Raw genomic sequence first — 21,554 nt, 5'->3', positions numbered from 1 at the left:
AACAAAAATAAAGAAATGGAACTTAATTAAACTGGAAAGCTTCTGTACAGGTAAGCAGACAACAACCATGGCAAATAGACAACCTACACAATGGGAAAGGATATTTGCATATTTTGAATCAGACAAGAGCTTGATAACTAGGATCTATAGAGAACACAAATTAATCCACATGAAAAAAGCCAATAATCCCATATATCAATGGGCAAGAGACATGAATAGATCCTTCTCTAAAGAAGACAGATGAATGGCGAGCAAACATATGAAAAAATGCTCACCACCCCTAATTATTAGAGAAATGTAAATCAAAAACCACCTTGAAATACCGTCTAACTCCATCAAGAATGTTGTCCATTATAAACTGAGCTGCAATAAAAAAATCTAGTGCAAATGTTCTTATGATAAAATGATTTTTTTTTCTTCTGGATAGATGCCTAGTAATGAGATTGCAGGATCAAATAGGAGGTCTAATTTGAGTTCTTTAAAGTCTCTCTATACTTCTATCCAAAGAGGCTGTATTAGTTTGCATTCCCACCACTAGTGTAAGTGTTCTCCTTTATCCACATCCATGCCAATATTTGCAACTGTGGGACTTTGTGATGTGGGCTATTCACACTGTGGTTAGGTTATATTTCAGGGTGGTTTTAATTTGCATTTCTCTGATGATTACAGACATGAGCATTTTTTCTTATGTTTGTTAACTATTCATCTGTCTTCCTCAGAGAAGGTTCTGTTCATGTTTCTTGCTCAGTGATAGATGGGATTGTTTGTTCTTTTTTTGTTGGTTGAGTTCTCTATAGGTCCTAGTTATCAAGTCTCTATCAGATTTGTAACATGCAAATATCTTTTCCCATTCAGAAGATAATCTATTTGTTTTAATTATTATATCTTTAGCTGTACAGAAGCTTTTTGATTTAATTAAGTCCCATTTGTTTATTTTCATTGTTGTGATTCCCACTAAAGTCTTTTTCATAAAATCTTACCCCAGGCTGACATTCTCAATAGTTTTCCCTGCAGTTTCTTCAAGGATTTTTACCATTTCATGTCTTAAATTTAAATCTTTAATCCATCTTGAATAAATTTTTCTAGGTGGTGAAAAGGCATAGGTCAAGTTTCAGTCTTTGACGTGTTATCTAGTTCTCTCCAGCACCATTATTGAATAGGGATTCTTTTCCCTGGTGTATGCTTTTGTTTGGTTTATCAAAGATCAGAGGGCAACTAGAGACTGGTTTCATCTCTTGATTTTCTGTTCAGTTTCTTATGTCTGTGTCTCTATTTTTGTGCCAGTACCATGCTGTTTTGATCACAGCATAATATAACAAAATCTGGTAGTATGATGCCTACAGCTTTGTTTACTAAAAATTGCCTTGGCTATACAGAGCTTTTTCTGATTGTTATACAAAACAAAGAATTCTTTTTTCCTAATCTTGAAAGTATGATGTTGGTATTTTAATGGGGATTGCGTTGAATCTGTAGATTGCTTTGGGTATAGACATTTTAACAATGTTGATTCTTCCTAGCTATAAGCATGGTATTTCTTCCATTTGTTAATGCCATCTACTATTTCTTTTCTTAGTGGTTCATAATTCTCTTTGTAGAGATTCTTCCCCTCTTCTGTTATGTATATTCCTAGTTATTTCATTTTCTTTGAAGCTACTATGAAGGAAATTGTGTCTTGGTTAGCTTTTCAACGTGGCTGTTATTGGCATATGCAAAGGCTACTGATTTTCAGACATTGATTTTATACCCTGAGATATATTACTGTATTTTTTAATGACTTCCAGGAGTCTTCAATTAAGTCTCTGGGGTTTTCTAAGTATAAGATCATATCATCAGCAAAAGAGAGTTTAACCTCCTCTGTCCTCTTTTGGATGCCTTTTATATCCTTCTCTTGCCTGATTGCATTAGCTAGTACTTCCAGAACCATGTTGAATAGTAGTACCAATAGAGGACATCCTTGTCTGGTTCCAGTTCTAAGTAGAAAAATTTTCAGTTTACCATCCATACGATATTATCGGTGCATTTTACATAGATGGTTTCAGTCAGTTTAGGAAATGTGCCACCTATGCATATATTTTTAAGTGTTCTTATTAGAAAAGGCTGCTAAATTTTATCAAATGCTTTTTCTACATCTATTGAGAGGATCATATGGTCTTTATTTTTGCTTCTATTGATCTGGTGTATTACATTTATGGATTTGAGTATGTTAAGCCAGCTTTGAATCTCTTGGATTAAGCCTACTTGATTATGATGTATAATTTTTTTTAATGTGTAGCTATAATCTATTGACTAAGATTTTGTTGCGTATTTTTGCATCAATATTCATTAATGAAATTGGTTTGTAGTTCTCCTTTTTATTTGGGTCCTTTCCTAGTTTTAGTATCAGATTGATGTTTGCTTTACAGATTGTGTTGGGAAAGGTTCCTTCTCAGTGACTTGGAATAGGTTCTACAGTATAGGTACAAATTCTTCTTTGAAGGTTTGATAGAATTCTGGTGAGAAATTTGTGTGGAAAAGATGAGAAAAGTAGTCTACCAATAGAAAAAATGAGAGGAATTTTAAAATAGAAAGAATAAAAGGGGCTGAAAAATCATAATAAAAATGGAGAGGTTCTTGCTATTGAAGAAAGTAAATATGAAAAAAATAAAAATACAAATAAACAAAACAAGAAAATAACAACAATAACAACAGCAAAAAAGAAAAAGAAAATAAGGAAAACATTTGAGAAAAGAGCAAACAAAATTATGAATGTGTTCATGCTGTATGTATGTGTGGGTGTATGTGTGTGCATGTATGTATGTATACACAGTGGCACTGTGTTATTAGGAGACAGAGAACACACATGCTAGTTTTGCTGTATATTGTGGGGGCCAGAAGCTACTCTCTAGTTACCAAGGAGACCCAGCCCTGTTTTTCTGACTTTTTTGCCCTCAATCAGGGCCTGGTTGTTTTGTCAGTATTCAATCCCCACTTAATTGGGGTCTTAAAGCTCTCCATATTTCTTAGAAGGCACATCAAATAATATCCCCTGACAACAAAGTGGCCTTCCTGGTGGTACAGGGGCTGTTCAGCTCACCCCAAGGGTTGTTGCCCAAATTCAGGAGGTACACCAGAGTCAGCTGCACACTGGGACCCTGAGGACTGCTTCTTACAAGGCAGCCTTCCCACAATGGTGGCATCCTGCTAGTAGCCAAGCTAATGGGAGAGCCACCAGTATTCAAGCCCAGGCACTTGATACTGTTTGAAATTACTCATTCACATAATCTCATTTCCAAGGTAACTCCCACGAACAACTCATTCCAAAACCAAAAATCCGCAGGACAGCCCTTTTCTGTCTCTAATCATCTGAGGGAGGTCTAGCCCACTGGCCTCTGCCCATTCCCATGCATTTGCCTTCTATGCTGGTCTTTCTCAGCTCCAGAATTCCTGGTTTGTCCCTGGAATCTCTTACTGCTTCACTTTGGGAATGTTGTTTCTGGTAGGAACCCTCAGCCAGAGGTAGCTGGAGTCCACTCTCCCCTGACTTACCATGAGGTAAGTCCGGTAAAGAGATGTCTCTTATCCACTGTCTTATTCCCTGTTGGGAATATAAATTTATAAATTTTGGAATAGTTTGGAATTATCTTGTCAATTTGAATATTTCATATCCTATGACCTACCAATTCTAGTCTTACACATAGGACATAATAAATAACAAAAAGTCTTTTTCAAGTTCTCCATAGCTGCATTATTTGTAATAGCAAAAGAAAAGGAAAGGAAAGGAAAAGACACAACCATATTGCCCAATGACCAAAGAAGATCTAAGTTGTGGTATAATCACACAATACACAATGTCATAATATTAAAAGCAATAGGATGATAAAAAAAATTTAGGGTAGTAGTTACTTCTGACAACAAAGGAGGAAGGAAGATGGAATCAATAAGAACATATTTATAGATGCAAGTCACAATAGTAATGTTCTTTTCTTGAGTGGTTATATCCTGTACATAAAATTGATGTTACATACATTATTCTTTTCATATCAAATATTACATGATAAAAAATACAATATAATTAAATATTGTTAGAGTATATAGAATCTCAGACCAACATCTTACTGGATTTTCAATAATCAAGTTTCTAAAGCATCTATGAATGTGTAATTACAAAGTTATTCTTACAGCCAAAAACTAAAAAAAAACTGTAAATGTTCATCAACTAGTTAATGAGTAAATGGGGTATATTCAAACAGTGGAATGCTATTCAGCAATAAAAAGGAACAAATTACTGATATATGGATAACAAATTAAGTGATATCATCAAAATCATTATGATAAGTGAGAATGCAGATACGAGAGTAGATATTACTCAGGTTCTACTTACATAAAAATTCTGAGAAAATAGTGAATCTATACAGGTAGAAAGTACATCAGTAGGGATCTACTGAAGAATGGAAAGAGGGTTGCATATTGGCATAAGGTATCTTTTTGGGATGATGGAAATATTATAAAACCAGATGATATTGTCAGTGTAACAACTATAAACTTACTAAAAATTATTAAATTGTAACTTATAATGGGTCAGTTTTATAGTATGTAAATTATATCTCAGTGAAACTCTTAAAAAAGTAAAGTGAGCCACTCAATCAGTAACTACCCCACTCTCAAAAAATCAGTTGACCATATAAATGTGAGTCTATATCTGTACTCTACTATGTTTCACTGATACGTGTCTGTTTTTCACCAGTAGCACTTTACTAAAGCTCTGGGAAAAGACTTACATAGTTTGAGTCTTCCACCTTTGTTTTTATTTTTCAAAATTGCCTTGGCTATTATTGTTCCTTTACCTTTCTATATAAATTTTAGAATCAGTTTATTTCTACAGAAATAATTTTGTAGTACTTTAATTGCAATTACATTGAGTCTACACGTTACTTGAGGAAACCAACATCTAGTAAGGCATACAATTATCCTGAATACATTATATCTCTCTTTTTATTAAGACCTTTTATTTTTTAGTCAACATAATTTTCATCTTACAGATCTAGCATAGATTTTGTTTGTTTATATCTGAGTATTTCTTTTGAGTATTATTGTAAATGGCACTGTTCCATACTTTCTTTCTTTTTTTTTGAGACAGAACCTCAAGCTGTCCCCCTGGGTAGAGTGCCGTGGCATTACAGCTCACAGCAACCTCCAACTCCTGGGCTCAAGCAAGTCTCCTGCCTCTGCCTCCCCAAGTAGCTGGGATTACAGGCGCCCACCACAACACCTGGCTATTTTTTGGTTGCAGCCATCATTGTTGTTTGGTGGTCCCAGGCTGGATTCGAACCCGCCAGCTCAGGTGTATGTGGCTGACACCTTAGCCGCTTGAGCCACAGGCACCGAGCCCATACTTTCAAAATGTTTATCTGTGTTATGTAGAAATATTATTGTATTATACATAGACATTGTATGTTATAATCTTGCTAAACTCTTTTATGAGTTCCTCTATCCTTTTTGTAGAGTCTTTGGGATTTTCTACATAGCCAGTTATGTAATCTGCAAATAGAAACAATTTTATTTCTTACTTTTCAGTTTGTGTGCCTTTTTTTTCTTTTTCTTCTTTAGTGCAATTTGGTTAACACCACCAATAAAATGATGAAAGGGGACATTTTTTGCTTTGTTTCTGATCATAGGGGGAAAACATTCAATGTTTCACTATTATATATGTTAGGTGATATCTGTAGGTTGTTCCCAGATGCCCTTTATCAGTTAAAAAAAAAAAAACAAAAACATTTCTTCTGTTGCTAGTTTATTAAGAGGTTTTTTTTTTTTTTCTGAATGGATGATAAATTTTTGTCAAATGCTTTTTTACATCTATTGAGATGGCTTTTCTTTTTTAATCTGCCAGTTTGGGAAAAAATACTCTTCAAACTATGCTCTCCTCTAAATGCCACAAAAATCAACTCAGAAAAGGACTTCTGTGACAAATAGGGTTTTCTTCACACACCAAGCAACAAACATGAGCTGCATGTCCTCTAATTCAATTTAGACACTATCTGTCCCCAAATTGGGTCAGATCCTAAGGTGTCTTTCCCCTCCCCCAGATGCCTGTTGCAAATCAGAGTCTCTGAAGCTTCTGACCCACTGACTTCAATTTGGGGGTTCCCATGACCTCCTTCCTCTCTGAGTTTGATTAATTTTCTGGATCAGCTTGCAGAACTCAGGGAAATACTTGCATTTACCAGCTTATCATAGTGAATATTACAAAGATAGAGATGAAGAGATGCATAGTGAAGGGTATGGGAGAAAGGGCACAGAGCTTTCATGCCCTCTCTCAGCACACCTTGTACTCCTTGTATTTGACTATCTGTCTAGAAGCTCTTCAAGCCCTTGGCAACCATGTAGAAATGTAGTTGGACAAAAAGTAAATGGTCTAAACCCAGCAATCTTGTCTGTCTAGATTTTTCCTGGCCTCTGTGTGTAGCAGCCAGGAAAAGTGAGTCTTTTGATCTATCATCTGCTTAGGGTCCTCCCGTTGGCAGGTGAAAAGAGGACAGGAAAATAATAAAGAGAGATTCTATCTTCTGAAGCCTGTTTCAGAGGGCTAACGTGCCCCAACATTATAGGAAGGACTTTGGGAGTTATGAAACTCCATAGGAATCATGGATGAAAACCAATAAAGCACCAGGATCAGTATGGTGAATTACAGTATGGTGGATGATTTTTTTAAATGTTTAATTGGCTACTATTCCTGCACAGATCCCTCTTAGTCATCAGGTATTATCCTTTCTATATATTACTTGGTTTTCTTTGCTAATATTTTGTTGACAATTTTTATGCCTTTTCTTGTGAGAGGTATTGATTTGTAATTTTCTTTTCCTGTCACTTTTTTTCTGGTTTTGTGTCAGGATATTATTGACCTCTTCAAATGTGTTGAGTGGGCTATCCTCGTCTGTTTTCTAGATGAGTTTTTATAGAATTGACATTAGATTATTTATTACCAAATAATGATAAAACTAGATAGGTTTAGGGATTTGCTTTTATATCTTTAAACTTAACGTTAATCTTACTATGATAATTATTTCATGTTTATATTAATATTAGAACTACCTTAGTTATCTTTTTTCAATGAAAGTAATTTTACTTAAAAATATATATTATTTATTTTCTTTTTTTAAACTTTATTTTATTTTATTTTTATATTATTCATTTTCCATAGACCAATTTTCGTTGCTTTCTGCTATACATATAATCCTCTTGCCATAAATCTAAGGAATTATTCTTTTTCTAATATTTAAATTTTATTGTAGTGTTTAAAAAATAAATGGTGTTTTAAATTTAGAAATGGTTCATCATACATTTGTTTTTATTAGAATGGTATTTTTTAATCAAAATTTTAACAAGTTACTCAAGTTTTATACAGTTGGAATGATTATGATTTTTTTAAATTTAGTATACTTTAATTAATGCTGACTTATTTCTTATCTAGTCATGCAGATGGATCAATAAAATTTTGGGATGCTTCTGCAAGTAAGTTTCAGATTTCTCCCTGTATAACAGAAACCACTGTATTTAGTTGTAGCTGTCCACCATGTTTTAGTTTGGGCAATTAACATTTCACATATATTTTCAGCATGCATATATAACTGTATTACAAAAACTATTTCTAACATTGTTAGATGAATTTAAAGTATTATCTGTACTTTTCTTCTATGATATAAAACAAACTAGACCAAGTCACTCTTTTTTAGTAACCCATTAAATCTTAAGAGGCATGGTACATTGGGAAAAGTACCAAACTTACCCGGATGGTTTTGGTCAAGTGCTTTTACCCTCTAATTTTCACTTTCCTGGAAATTTGAATTTTGTAGTAGCATCTGAAAATTCAAATAAAATGTCCACCAGTTGAGGAGAACAGTTAGGAATGGAAACTCATGAAGAGCAGCATAAAAGTAATATCTGAAGCTATAGAAGTGAATAGCTTGTAAGGGAGACTATAATACACAGAAAATCAGAGGAAGGTTAAATACTGATAATGCTCATAGCTCACAAGGTAGAATCCTTTGGTAATTAAGCAAGCCATCAACAAGAGGAAAAGAGTAAGAGAGTTCTGAGGCTCCTTTCTGACCTCACACAGTAAAAAGGAAGTGCTTAAAGGGAAACTCCAAAGGCAATATATTCATGTCAAATTGAAGAGTCTTTTCATGTAAATGTGAGTCTGTTCCTGGACAAAATCAATTGTGCAATGATCTCACTGCTACTTTCCCACACCTCAAAGTCAAACTTTAGCTTTTAAAATATGACAGGGCACTTTGATACTAATAGACACTAGAGTATATATCACCCTTATGCATGCATAATATTTTAAGAAATTAATTTTAAAGAAAATATTTTGTCACATTTGGAATATTGCAGTGAATTACAACAAGTTCCATATTTTATACTATAATCAATTTTAAGGGCATATGTCCAACTTAATGGATGTCACAAAAAATTGATTTGCTAATTTTGTGAAACACTGTTCAATACAGGAAATGAGCTAAGTTTGAATAATTGAGTTTATATTACTGTGTTTTAGTTTTCTATTGTTAAGTAATAAGTTACCACAGTTTAACAGCTTAAAACAACAATGATTTATTGTCTCACAGTTTCTATTTATCAGGAATTTGATTATACTTTAACTAGGTCCTTTGCTTGAGGTCTCACAGAATTGTAGTCAAAGTGTTGACTGAGGCTATAGTTCATCTGACTTTCAAGGTTCTCTTCCAGGCTCATGTGATTGTTGGAAGGCTTCATTTTCTTGCATATTTAGAATTCATGGTGGTTTGCTGCTTCATTGCCCATCAAGAAAGAGTGTCTCTTTACTTCAGAGAGGGCCCCCAGTCCCTTTTTTTAAAAGGATTCACCTGATTAGGTCAGGTTCATAAAAAATAATCCCTTTGTGATTAACTCAAAGTCAACTAATTTGGGGCCTTACTTACCTCTGCAGTATCATTTGACCATGGTTATGCAATAATAATAATCATGGGTCATGGGAGTGATACCCCTCTGGTCTTAGCACCTAATATAATACTTACAAGCTATAGCACCTAACATAATGCCTTACCTATTTTAACATTGTTTTGGTTTGACATAATTCCATCCTTATAAAAAATTGCAAAAGTGGGACTATAACTATGAAATGAACACCTATCTGACAAATTCCCTAAATTTCAATATATACTACTTTTGTTCCCTTTCTTCTCCTTCTATCTCTCTTCCCTTTCCTCCTCCTCTGTTTTTTCCTTCCTCTTCCTCTTTCTTTCTCCCTTCCAGGTATTCATTTTCACATATGTACATATATACATATAGCCTTTTTGAGAATAAAGTTGTAGACTATGCTCTTCTAACACTACATACCCCTAAATATATAACGTGCTATTCCAACAAATAAGGGCATTCTCTTACATAGCTGAAGTGCAGTTGTCAAAACCAGGAGATTAACAGTGATTCAATGCTGTTATCTAAACTCCAGATCTTATTCAGCATTCAGTGTTCTCTAATTGTCCCAGTAACGTCATTTATAACAAAAGAAAATCTAGAATCATTTGTTGAAGTTAGTCATCATATCCTTTTGAGTTTTTAAAAATCTGGAATAATTCCCGAATCTTTATTTCATTACATTGACATTGTTGCAAAGTTCAGGCCAGTTATTTTGTTAGAATCTCCTTCAGTCTGGGTTTGACCAATGTTTCCCATGATTAGAATCAGATTATGTACTTTTTGGCAGGACTCTGGATTTCTAAAACTTTGCTAAAGGATCTTTTATAGAATCAAAGCTTTTTTTATAGGGGAGTTATTATCATGATCTCAAATGGAAAAGCATGCCCCTAAATATACTTGAATACATCTCACAAACCAAATTTTATGAGATTATCTCTTTCTTAACACAGAGACAGTCAGGAAATATCCCTTCTAATATAAATACCAGGCAGTGCCTGTGGCTCAAAGAAGTAGAGCGCTGGCCCTATATGCCAGAGGTGGCAGGTTCAGACCCAGTCCCAGCCAAAAACTGTTAAAAAAAAAAAAAAACTAATATAAATATAGATTATTGGATTCCCAGTATTACAAACTGGCAAGTTAGAATGTTTCTCGTCTGAAGGAGTGCCTAAAAAATTTACTGAGAAAAGTAAACCCTCTGGGCATAGCATAACCCTCTCATCTAGTAATCAAAGGGAAATTTTTTTTTTTAATTAAGAAATATCCCTTAGAAAAAAATAACTTCCAGTATTTCCAGTGTGAACTTTCTAACTTTTTTATCAATTGTTTTTAACCAATAAACATTGATAAAAATACCACTTCATGGGACTTTTCTGAGGATCACATGAGAAAGCTCCTATATATTCCATGACATATAGTATATATTCAATAAATGTTTATTTTTTTCTCTATAGTCTCCCCTTGCTACTGTACTGGCATTAGAGAATGATACCAAATACTAGTTAAAATATGATTCATTTTCTCTACTTGAGTTTTGCTTTTGTAGTTTCACAAACATATTGAAAAGCTTAAACAACATCTAAAAATTAAGTTTATATTAGATGATAAGTATGCTTTAATATCTTATAGTAACTCTGCAGATGCTATACAAGCTGAAAACATCAAAAGTGTTTGAAAAGCAGAAGGTAGGAGAAGGAAAACAAACATGTGAAATTGTAGAAGAAGATCCATTTGCCATTCAGATGATTTACTGGTGTCCAGAAAGCAGAATATTCTGTGTATCAGGAGTATCAGCATATGTTATAATTTATAAGTTCAGCAGACATGAAATTACAACAGAAATAGTGGTAAGTTATTGAAAATTTAACTTTCAATCTAAAAGTTTTTAAAATGAAATGATTTTCATAGATTTGTATTATTACTTGGTATGATTTTTAGGCATCACGTGTATAGCATGCAGCCAGTAATACAATTTGTAGGCTTTTTAATTGCTATTGTTACCTAATATAACAGATTAAAAAATAATTTGGCTAAAAGGGCCAAAAACAATTCTTTATAAAAAAACTTAAGCTTGTTTTCTAATGTCAAAAATGTACTTAGTATTTTAAGTTAATCTTGCTACAAATTAAATATGTCATATTTTTCTCATTTTTTTTTATATTATACAAGTTGGATCTACCTGGCCAAATGAGTCAATTTCTTTTGTTTGCTTATTACCAATACTAGAACTTTAGTATTATCTTTAAAATTTATTTGCATTTCTTGACAAAAATTGTGTGTATTTATCATGTATGATATGATGTTTGAAATATGTATATGTTGTGGACTATCTATTAAATTTATAGATTTTAGGAAGACATTTATTAATTTGTGTATGTTAAGTCAAATTAATGAAGGCTTTATCTATTCTTAATTTTAAGAAATTTACTTGATTTGTTTTCTTGTCAACTACTATAAATGATTATCAACTACAATATGGTTATTTTTAATGATTTTCTATCTAGTAACTTTTTTAATAGGAGAGAAATAATTATGGCACAACTGTATCTAGTCTTAATTTTTAAATCAATGAAATACTCCATTTAAAATAATGGTGCTCTTATGGGTTAAATTAAAGCATCTATAGATAACTTTCCTACCCTGTTCAGAAGGTAAAAATTATTTACTACAGGGCTTTGTATAAGTTTTATTACTTCAATGGCTAAAATTAACATCTCTCTTTTATAGTGCATTAGTTAAAAGCTGAGGCTTTGAAGTCAGATAAACTTAGATTTTTATTTTTGCTTTCCCACTGGATACCTGTGTGACTTTGAGCAAGTCACAAGTCTACTACTTAGTAGCAGAGTCTGGTTAGGATACAGCTTCATCACCCATGTAAATTCTCATGTAAACAAACAAAAAAAAATGAAAAACGGAAAGTAAAAATAATCAGGAAATACTAATGCCAATTTTATAGCATTCTTATGATGATTATATAAAGACATTATCACAATGAATCAGTAATTGGTAATTGTATTGTTACCACTAGAGTTCTTTTTGTAGTTTTAAGATGATGATGAAAATAATTTTGGTAATATTGCTATATTCACCACCGTATAATGACATTTTTTGGAAGCAATTGTTTTCAATCTCAAAAATGCTCATTTTTACATTATAAAGCAAATTTTTTTCTAAGATCAATTTTACTTAAAGCTTTTAATATATGTTAACCAGTTTGATGAAAATATTTCAAATTCTATATAAAAACAGCACACTGTACCCCATGACTGCATTAATGTACACAGCTGTGATTTAATTTAAAAAAAAAGCATTTAATATAGTCATGAAGAATGTAGTTTTAAAACATTTTTAGTTTAGGATTTTGGGGATCAACTTTTATTACTACATAAAAATTATTTTTTTATTAAGTAATTTTGACCAACCTGATGAGATTAAACAAAAGATAAGATAATCAACCAAACTGTATAATATTTTTTGGAAAATTTCTACTGAATTAATACAGAGGAAAAATGCAATGAAAAAATCTTAACCTAAAAAAAGCATTGTACAAACAATGTCTTTTTTTTTTTTAATACACAACAACAGATTCTATGCCATTCTACACACACATAACCACATAGATCCAGTTTAATTTCTTTCACTGGAATAACCATAACCAATTTCTCATTTTATTTTATCACAAATTATAACCGTTACTTTATCTTAAAGAACATATATAATCTAAAAATCTCTATATCCACTGGTATATATATAATTTTTATATAATTTGTCTTATAATTCCAAAGAATTTTTATAATTTTCTGTTTTTGTGATTGCCATTGAATAGTCATATAATTCCCTACTTAATTCAATTTAGGATACTTCTCAACTTTAGTATAAATTGAAATCAAATTTACTAATTTGAAATAATAATAATTTCTAAAAGTTAGTAGATATTTTTATGTGATTATTATTATGACTTAGATTAAATTAAAACTTGATTTTTTAAGTCATTAGAGGTACGACTTCAGTATGATGTTGAAGATATTATTACCCCTGAACCAGAAACAAGTCCTCCGTTTCCAGATCTCTCATCCCAGCTTCCTTCTTCAAGGAGTCTTTCCGGGAGCACTAACACTGTGGCTAGCGAAGGAGTAACAAAGGACAGTATCCCATGCCTCAAGTAAGAGTTGCTATTAATGATATAATTCTTTGAACCATGACAAATAAAGTCACTCTTTCATTAAGTTGTTGTCAAGTGATCTATAATTCAGTGACGGTACCTTAATCTTTTCTTTGAACATCTGTCAATAGGCACAATATTTTCATCCTTCATTTATTTATTCATGTACTTCTTTCCCACAAGTATTCTAAAGAAAACATGGCTTTGATAGAACTGAAAGTTTGGAAGGGAGAAACTTGGCCACTTGCTTGATACTTTTCCACTGAAAAAGTATGTTTATGGAATTTCTGCTACCTTCTTGGAATAAAAAAAAGAAAACAAAGTTTACTATCTACTACAAGCAGCTTATATCAGAAAAAAGAATTTTTCTACTAATTGCTAGTGTATTTCATAATATTTCTTTCTTTTTTATAACTAATCCTATTTTTAATAAACTATGTTCTCTTGGTAGGTCTAAACAAAATTTAGCATCATATCAAATAAAACCTAAAGTTAATAAAAGCCCATAGTAATATTTACCTTAATTGTTATTAGGTTTTTTTGGTGATAGTTAATAAATTATTACTTACTGCTTCTATACCATCAAATTAAATGTTTTTAATGTTAACTGGTTGGTGAATTAAACTTAAAAGGGGAATTTCTCAGAGCCACATATGAAAATATCTACATCCGCTAATCAAATAACTTTAGAGAGCTCATTTTCTTACCCAAGAGGAGGGTTAAGCTAGTTATCTTACGAAAACTCTTATGGAAAATTTAGAGATAAGATATCAGGAACAAATTCATACAATTAGCAGCTTCTCTAGTTTTGTGATCATTGATTTTCCTTCCAAAAATTTTCATGTAAAATACAAGAGAAAAAAGGAAATATGTGCATGTATTCCTAAGAGGAAAATTTACAAAGAGGAAACATCACCAGTAAAATTTTAGCCAGTGGAAAACTTTCATAATGTTATAATTTTACATACTTTATTTTTTCTGTGTTATCTTTGCTTCACTTAATTGATTTCTATTTTAAAAGGGAAAAGAAAGTTTTCAACAAAGCTCAAGAAAGTATTTTGTAGATTGATTTATTAACTAAGAAGCCCCATTATTAAAGTGTGAATCTTTTAATGACTTAAATATTTTTCTATTAAACTTTTTAAAAATTAAGGTAAGAATTTAAAGTTAGGGATAAGAGAGAAAAAGTGATAAGATCAGCCATGATCTGGTACTGGAAAAAATAAAATAAGCAGTAAAAATTGTTGAAGTATACTTACATTGACACATTTAATGTTGATTTAAAAAGTAGTAAAGGCAATCTTAAAGGTAATTAAGAGAATCAAAGGGGAAAAAAATAAGTATAATCCTATATTGTGTGGTTACCACCTAAAGACCAAGTGGTAAACCCAACTTAAGAATATTATTTTGTGAATTACATTATATTATGAACAATTGTTGAGGTGCATACTATTCATACTTTCCTAAATTATATGTAGGCATTCATCCAGGTCACTTTTCCTTTGCTGAGTGTAGACTACCATGTACAGTAGTGAGTAAACATTTTCGTTTTAGCAATATTACAATTCTTATCAATATTCACATGGTTGTTCAATTATTTGAATTTTTATTTTTTTGCTGTTTTGCTTCCTATTGTGAAAAATGGGTAGTCATCATGGGCCTCACTCGAGAACAAATACTTGAAGTAGGTGTAGGAGTTAGCCAAAGAATATCTGGTAGAACAGTGTTCCAAGCAGAAGGAATAGCTATAGCAAAGAACTTAAAGTGTGTGGCATGTTTGAGGGACAGTAACAAAATCAGCATAGCTAGAGTGAGTGAGGTAATAGGATGTGAAGTCAGCTAGGTCATAGACAGCCGAATGTAGGCATTGTAGGGATCTTGTCTTTTTATTCCAAATAAGAAATGGGGAGTCATCATAAGTTTTACATCAAAAAGTGACCTGATCAGATTTAAATTTTAAGTAGACTACTATAGTGGATCTGTTGAAAATGATTTGGGGATCGAAGGTAGAGTAGAAGCTGAGAGACCAGTTAGGAAGCTATTGGAGTAAACTAATTAGAGATGAATTTAAGGGCTACTAGATGTAGCAAATAAAATATAGGATACCCAGCTAAATTTGAATGTCAGATAAACATCAAACCCTTTTTTGTATCAGTATATCCCAAATGTTTCACTGTGTACTAAAAAAAAAAAAAAAGAAGGAAATCTTTTAATCCTTTGTTTGAAATTTAAATATAAATGAGAGTCCTATATTTTTATTTGGCAGCTGTTACTAGGGTGGCAGAGTAGAGGAGTAAAAGTAGTCAGGTTCTGGATATATTTTAGATAGCATGAGTAGTATTTGATAATTAGCTGGTGAGAAAGTATGAGAGAAGGATGAGAGAGGAAAACTTATAAGGATTTTATAACTGAATAACTGGAAGATGAAGAGTTGCTATCAATTGGAACAGAGAAGGCTACAGGTAGAGCAGTTTAAAGGAAGAGTCGGAAGTCAGGTGTTGGATAAGTTAAACTATGGGCAGGAAGTTAATGGTTAGTCTTTCTGTTGTTATGGTTTATAACTTATTATGTGTAATAAATATTACATAAGAAAAATAATTTAAAATACTTTTCTCAAAAAACAAACGATGAAGGCCAGTTAAATTTGTAGATTTTAATAACTGAAAACCTACTTAAATAACCAACTAATCATAAGTGGTTCAGTATATTTTGGGAAGCTAGAACATTGTCCACCGGAGTGCTGCCCCAATGCCTGGTAATGTATTTTTCTGTAGGACAAACCTGTATAAATTCTTAAGTGTGAACCTGCTTCTCTTTCTTCTAGTGTTAAGACACGACCAGTGCGGATGCCTCCAGGATATCAAGCAGAACTTGTTGTTCAGTTGGTGTGGGTAGATGGTGAACCTCCCCAACAAATTACTAGTCTTGCTGTAAGCTCAGCATATGGAATGTAAGTAATTAAACTTTCCTTCTGATTTGTATCATTTGTATCCATTTGTATCTGGATTTTTATTAGATTGAACATGGTATAAAGAAAAATTATAATTTAAACTTAAAGTGTGAAAAAAAAACAAAACAAACAAAAAAAACCTTAAAGTGTGGTTATTTGTTCTTTTTTGAACTCAAACTTATGTTTTCACTTTTGATATTATTAAGAGATTGTTATAATGTTATTACACTTGTACTTTTTATTTGTGCGTTTTTATATTTTCTGTCTTTTTTCTCTGTATACAGCATTTTGGATACTTTCTTTTGACTTGCTTTTTAGAGTTCATTAATTCCCTCTTCAACGGTATCTAATCTGGTAATAGATACAGAGTTCAGTTTCAGTCATTTTTCAGTTCTAGACCTGCTATTTGATTTTTCTAAAGTTTCCTGTTCTCTTCCCATATTATAATTCCTATCTTTATTTCCTTGAACATACTGAATGTAGTCTCTACATATGTTTTTGATTCCATATTTGGTATTTAGACTATTACTTTTTTCACTTTGAGAGTCACAATATATTGTATATATGTATTCCAGTTGATTTTTTTAGTTGCTTATGTTTTTTAATTGAATAATAAACCTTATAATTTGAGGTTCTAAGTAATTTTTATCTTCCTCTGGAAAGTATTTTCTGTGAAAGTTTAGGCTAAGAGACTATAGGAGGCTCAAAACAACATAGTTTAATCAGATATAAGATCTTTGAAAGTTGGATTTTAGACAATAACTGAGAAAATGACATGAAGGCTATGTTAACCAGTTTGATGGAAGTATTTCGGATTGCATGTGAAAACCCCAGAAGTGCATTAATGTACATAGTTACCATTCAATAAAAAAAAAAGTTGGATTTTATTCCCCTTAAAGTCTAATTTCATTCCAATTAATCCGTATTCATATGCTGTAGCCTTCCACAGTGGTTGTGTCAAACTATATCCTCCTACCAGCAATACCTGGTTTCTTATGGCCTTTCTAACAACATATAACCAAACTTCAGTATGATTTTCTTGTATCTTAAGTGAAATTTAATTATTTTTCTTTATTATGATATTTCTGTTTCTATTCTTTGTCCATTTGTCTGCAGAGTTGGCCTTTATCTTAGAGATCTGTAAAATCTGTTTATATATTAGGAAGTTAACTTTCTCTATGATATAATTTGCAAATATTTTCCCTACTTTTGTTTGCTTTATGATTTTATTTAGGATAGTTTCCTCTTTCCCATGCATAACGTTTAAAATAATTCTATTTTTTAATTTTTCTTTTATGGCTTGGATTTTGTGTTATACTTAGAAAGGCATTAAGATGATAAAACATAATAAACAATGATTATGGTTCCTCTAATATATTTATTTTGTATATTTACATATTTAATCTATCTAGAATTTAACCATAAAATATGAAATGTGGATTAAACTATATTTTTCCCTGATGACTAAGAATTATACCAATATCACTTCCTGAATACATATTTTCTCTACTAATTTAGCATCAACTTTTATCAAAAAATACATTTCCTTGTGTATTTTGCTGTATGTCTTTCTTTTTTAAAGAAAGAAAAGTGAGACAGAGTCCCACTTTATTGCCCTCGATAGAGTGGGTAGAGTGCTATGCAGTCACACAGCGCACAGCAATCTCCAACTCCTGAGCTTAGGTCATTCTCTTGCCTCAGCCTCCTGAGTAGCTGGAACTACAGGTACCTGCCACAACGCCTGGCTATATTTTTGTTGCAGTTTGGCCAGGGCTGGGTTTGAACCCACCACCCTGTACATGGGGCCAGCACCCTACCCACTGAGCCACAGGCGCCTCCCATATATTTCTGTACTTCCTAAGCTAAGTCTGGTGAACCCCAAAAGAACTCCTTAAAGCCAGTAAAGTGACATGAAAAAAAAAGTCTTATATTTGTGTTCCTGCAGTTTTCTGAATGAAAGCGATAGGATATATGTGAACGTAGATGTCGAATGCTTGCTTCTTGACTAGAAAATTCTATGGTAAGAAAGGGGCCCTTAGTAGGTGATGGAAGAAGGAAGTGACTGAACCAGTTTGATGAAAATATTTCAAATTGTATATGAAAACACCACACTGCTGTACCCCATGATTGCATTAATGTACACAGCTATCATTTAATAAAAAAAACTATAATTAAAAAAAGAAGAAGGAAGCAACTGTGGAAAACTTCTATTATTTAATATGGTAGGAATATATGATTAAGCTCTAGCCCAAGAAATTATTATAGAAGATGGCTGGGCTCAAGCCATTTTCATCTTAAAAGAAATTGACCTTAAAGAGATTTACCTTCAAAGGCAAAGGGCATAAGAATTAAGAGGCTATGAAGATGTATCATGTGTTCTATTTTGGAATAGATCAGTTAGAAAACACATTTCCCATGTAAGGTAACTGTGAAGGTGACACTCACCAGAGAGTCTCTGAAGAACCTATACTTGTATAAGGAAAACATCTTGGACACCCAACTCCCGGAGCAGTGGTTCTCATCCTTCCTAATGATGCAAACCTTTAATACAGTACCTCATGTTGTGGTGACCCCCAACCATAAAATTATTTTCGTTACTACTTCATAACTGTAATTTTGCTACTGCTATGAATCAAAATGAAAATATCTGATATGCAGGATGTATTTTCATTGTTACAAAGGGGTCGCAGCCCACAGGTTGAGAACCGCTGTCCTAGAGAGATTTACTTGCCAAAAAAAAAATAAAATCCCAGTTGATGTGGCTACTGGAGTATATTCACCAAGTTTTAAAGAAATAAATCATGCAATATTACATAAATTTTCCTGAGAATTATGAAGGATAAAATCATGCACATCTCATTATGAGGTCAATTTAACTTGATGCAAAAACTGGAAAAGACTATTAGAAAAAGAGAAAATTATAATTCTATATCACTTATAACATAGATGAAAAAGTCCCAACCAACATATAAAGAACTCCAGCAACTAAAAAGGATAACATAACCAAATTTGGTCTACACTAGGAATGCAAGCTTTGTGTAACATTTAAGTGAAGCAATATAATTTACCACATTAACAGGATAAAGTAGAAAAATCATAGCTGCCAGGAATGCATAAAGCAAGAGCATTTGATAAAATTTAGAATTGATTTATGATTTTTAAAGACACTATTTAATAACTATAATAAGAAGAAAAAAATTTTTTTTTGAGATAGAGTCTCACTTTCTTGCTCCCAGTAGAATGCTGTTGCATCACAACTCACAGCAGCCTCAAACTCCTGGACTTAAGCAATTCTTTTGCTTCAGCCTCCTAAGGAGTGGGGTCTATAGGTGCCCACCACAATGCTTATCTATTTTTAGAGATGAAGTCTTGCTCTAGCTCAAGCTGGTCTTAAACCTGTGAGCTCAGGAAATCTACCCACCTCGGCCACCCAAATGCTGGGATTACAGGCGTGAGCCACTGTGCCTGGCCTAGAAAATTTTCTTAATCTGATAAATTACAGCAAATATCATACTTTATAATGAAATACCAGAAGTTTTACCTTTGAGATTAAAAATAAGAGAATTATCTTAGTCCATTGATCTTCTATAACAAGATACCTTAGACTATGTAAGTTGTAAACAACAGAAATTTATTGCTCACACTTCTGGAGGTTGTGAAACCTTAGACTGTGTAAGTTTTAAACAACAGAAATGTATTGCTCACACTTCTGGAGGTTGGGACATCCCAAGATCAAAGTGCCAGCATATTCGGTATCTGGTGAGACTTTGCTCTCTATTTCAAAGATAGTACCTTCTGGCTGCATCCTCACATTGTAGAAGGGGTAAACAACAAGCTCCTTAGGGCTCTTTTGTAAAAAAAACTAGTATCGGGGAGGGAGCAAGATGGCAGCTAAGTAACAGCTTCTTTACAATTGGGAGCAGTGAGATTGGGGAGAGAAGACTCCAGGCATCTCTGGCTTGTGGGTTTTGCCCAGAAACATCCCTTTGGGGACTCAAGGAGACAGCAAGAGACTTTTGGACCCCAAGAAGAGGACAAAAGAAGTGGAGAAGTGACAAGTGATTGCGTTCGTTTGGTCTGAGGCTGTGGCTGCCACAGCTGTACCTACAACAGCAATGAAATTGCAGACAGGGAAGGCTTTCCCTGTGGGTTGTTTTGTTTTTTGGACTTGGGCACTCAGTTGAATTACCTTGGGAGAACTTGGGCAAGAGTGCAGGTGACTTTAAGCATTGTCCAACATCTGGGACTGAGCTGCTGGGCCAGAATGAAGCTAACATTGTTTGGCTGTGGGCTGTGTGCACAGCCATTGTGGGAGGACTACCCCTGTAGGCTTTGTCTTTAGTGTGGCAGAATGAGGGTGGGTCTGGGAGACCTTGGGCAAGTGATCTACTGACTGTGAGCAGCACCAAAAGCTGGGACTGAGATGCCGGGGAAGACCAGAGTTTTCAGTGTTTGGCAGTGGAAGGGCTGCCTTGCAGCCCTGGCCCTCAGGGACATAGTGTGAGGCCAGTTTTGGTGCACCAGATAAGTGAGCAGCTACTTCAGGAGAGATCCCAGTGACAAGTGCTTTCTTAGGAAATCTTCTGCTTAGCCAAGGTTTACAGTCTAAAGTGTCATTCAAGCAGGTTGAGGAGAGAGTCAGGATCTTAACCCTTTGGGGTTTGAGGGCAAAGAAGTCGGCAGAGGCCTCTGGTCTCCATCTCATACAGCTGTATCAACATTCTGATTAGCATCTCATACCCCAGAAGATCACCTGTTGCACAGACAATAATCATCAAGATATATATCTGCTTTGGGGGTTTTCCTTTTTTTATTTCAACATTTTTCCCCTATATTTTTCTTTTCTTTCTCTGTTTTTCTAGTTTAAATATAATTTTCTATTGTCTTCTTTAATAATAAGAATTTTTTGCTATTGTTTCTGCCCCTGTTATTTGGTTTCCCCCCCAATTTTATCTCTTAAGGTTTTCTATTTATTTGTTTTAGTTTGATTTATAGTATTTTTGTCTTTCCTCTCTATTTGGTGGAGGTAGGGTACAATATCTGCTTAGACTGGCAAAGAGCTGCTGACCTCAAGGAAACCGTCTAATGCAGCACCCCCAGAAGTTGGGGGTTTTTAAGTTGTGGATCAAAGTACTGTGTTGTACAAACTCTATTACTCCTATCTCCCTCTTTCTGTGACTCTCTTCTTTTTGTCAATATTCCCTTTTACTCACCCCCTCTCTTTTCTCTCTTTTCTTTTTTTTTTCTTTAATCTTTTTTCCTTCTTGCTCTTTAATCTTCTAATCCTTTTAGTACTATACAAAAAGGACTCATCATAACCTTAGGCCAGAGGCATGGTAACTTAAAGAGCAAGAAGAAGTGAAAGGAAAATTAGGGCAAGGAAACAGAAAAAAGAAAACACTTATGGGGAAGAATTAGAAGAAAAATCCTAGCAACATGAAAAAACAGTCCAGAGCAACCCCTCACCCCTAAGGGGCAATGTGGTAGCTACTGCAGAGGATT

At 33.3% G+C, this 21,554-nt stretch overlaps 1 protein-coding gene across 3 annotated transcripts in view; it reads left to right on the top strand.

Annotated features, from left to right (window-relative positions):
• Window positions 1–21,554, top strand: part of STXBP5L (syntaxin binding protein 5 like) — a 327,805-nt gene that overhangs the window by 174,772 nt on the left and 131,479 nt on the right. For 2 of the 3 annotated variants that reach the window (XM_012808413.1, XM_012808415.2), the window contains exons 14-17: window positions 7,451–7,491; window positions 10,570–10,787; window positions 12,930–13,102; window positions 15,927–16,052. In XM_012808413.1, coding sequence (XP_012663867.1) covers window positions 7,451–7,491; window positions 10,570–10,787; window positions 12,930–13,102; window positions 15,927–16,052 — 558 coding nt within the window. Of the gene's footprint in view, window positions 1–7,450; window positions 7,492–10,569; window positions 10,788–10,900; window positions 10,904–12,929; window positions 13,103–15,926; window positions 16,053–21,554 lie in introns of all 3 variants that reach the window. The other variant, XM_012808414.1, reaches the window with a different exon arrangement.

This window comes from Otolemur garnettii, unplaced genomic scaffold, assembly GCF_000181295.1.
Source record: "Otolemur garnettii isolate 467f Iridium unplaced genomic scaffold, OtoGar3 scaffold00089, whole genome shotgun sequence".
Taxonomy (NCBI): domain Eukaryota; kingdom Metazoa; phylum Chordata; class Mammalia; order Primates; family Galagidae; genus Otolemur; species Otolemur garnettii.
Note: the sequence above shows the minus strand (reverse complement) of the source record. Positions and strands in the feature narration are given on the sequence as shown.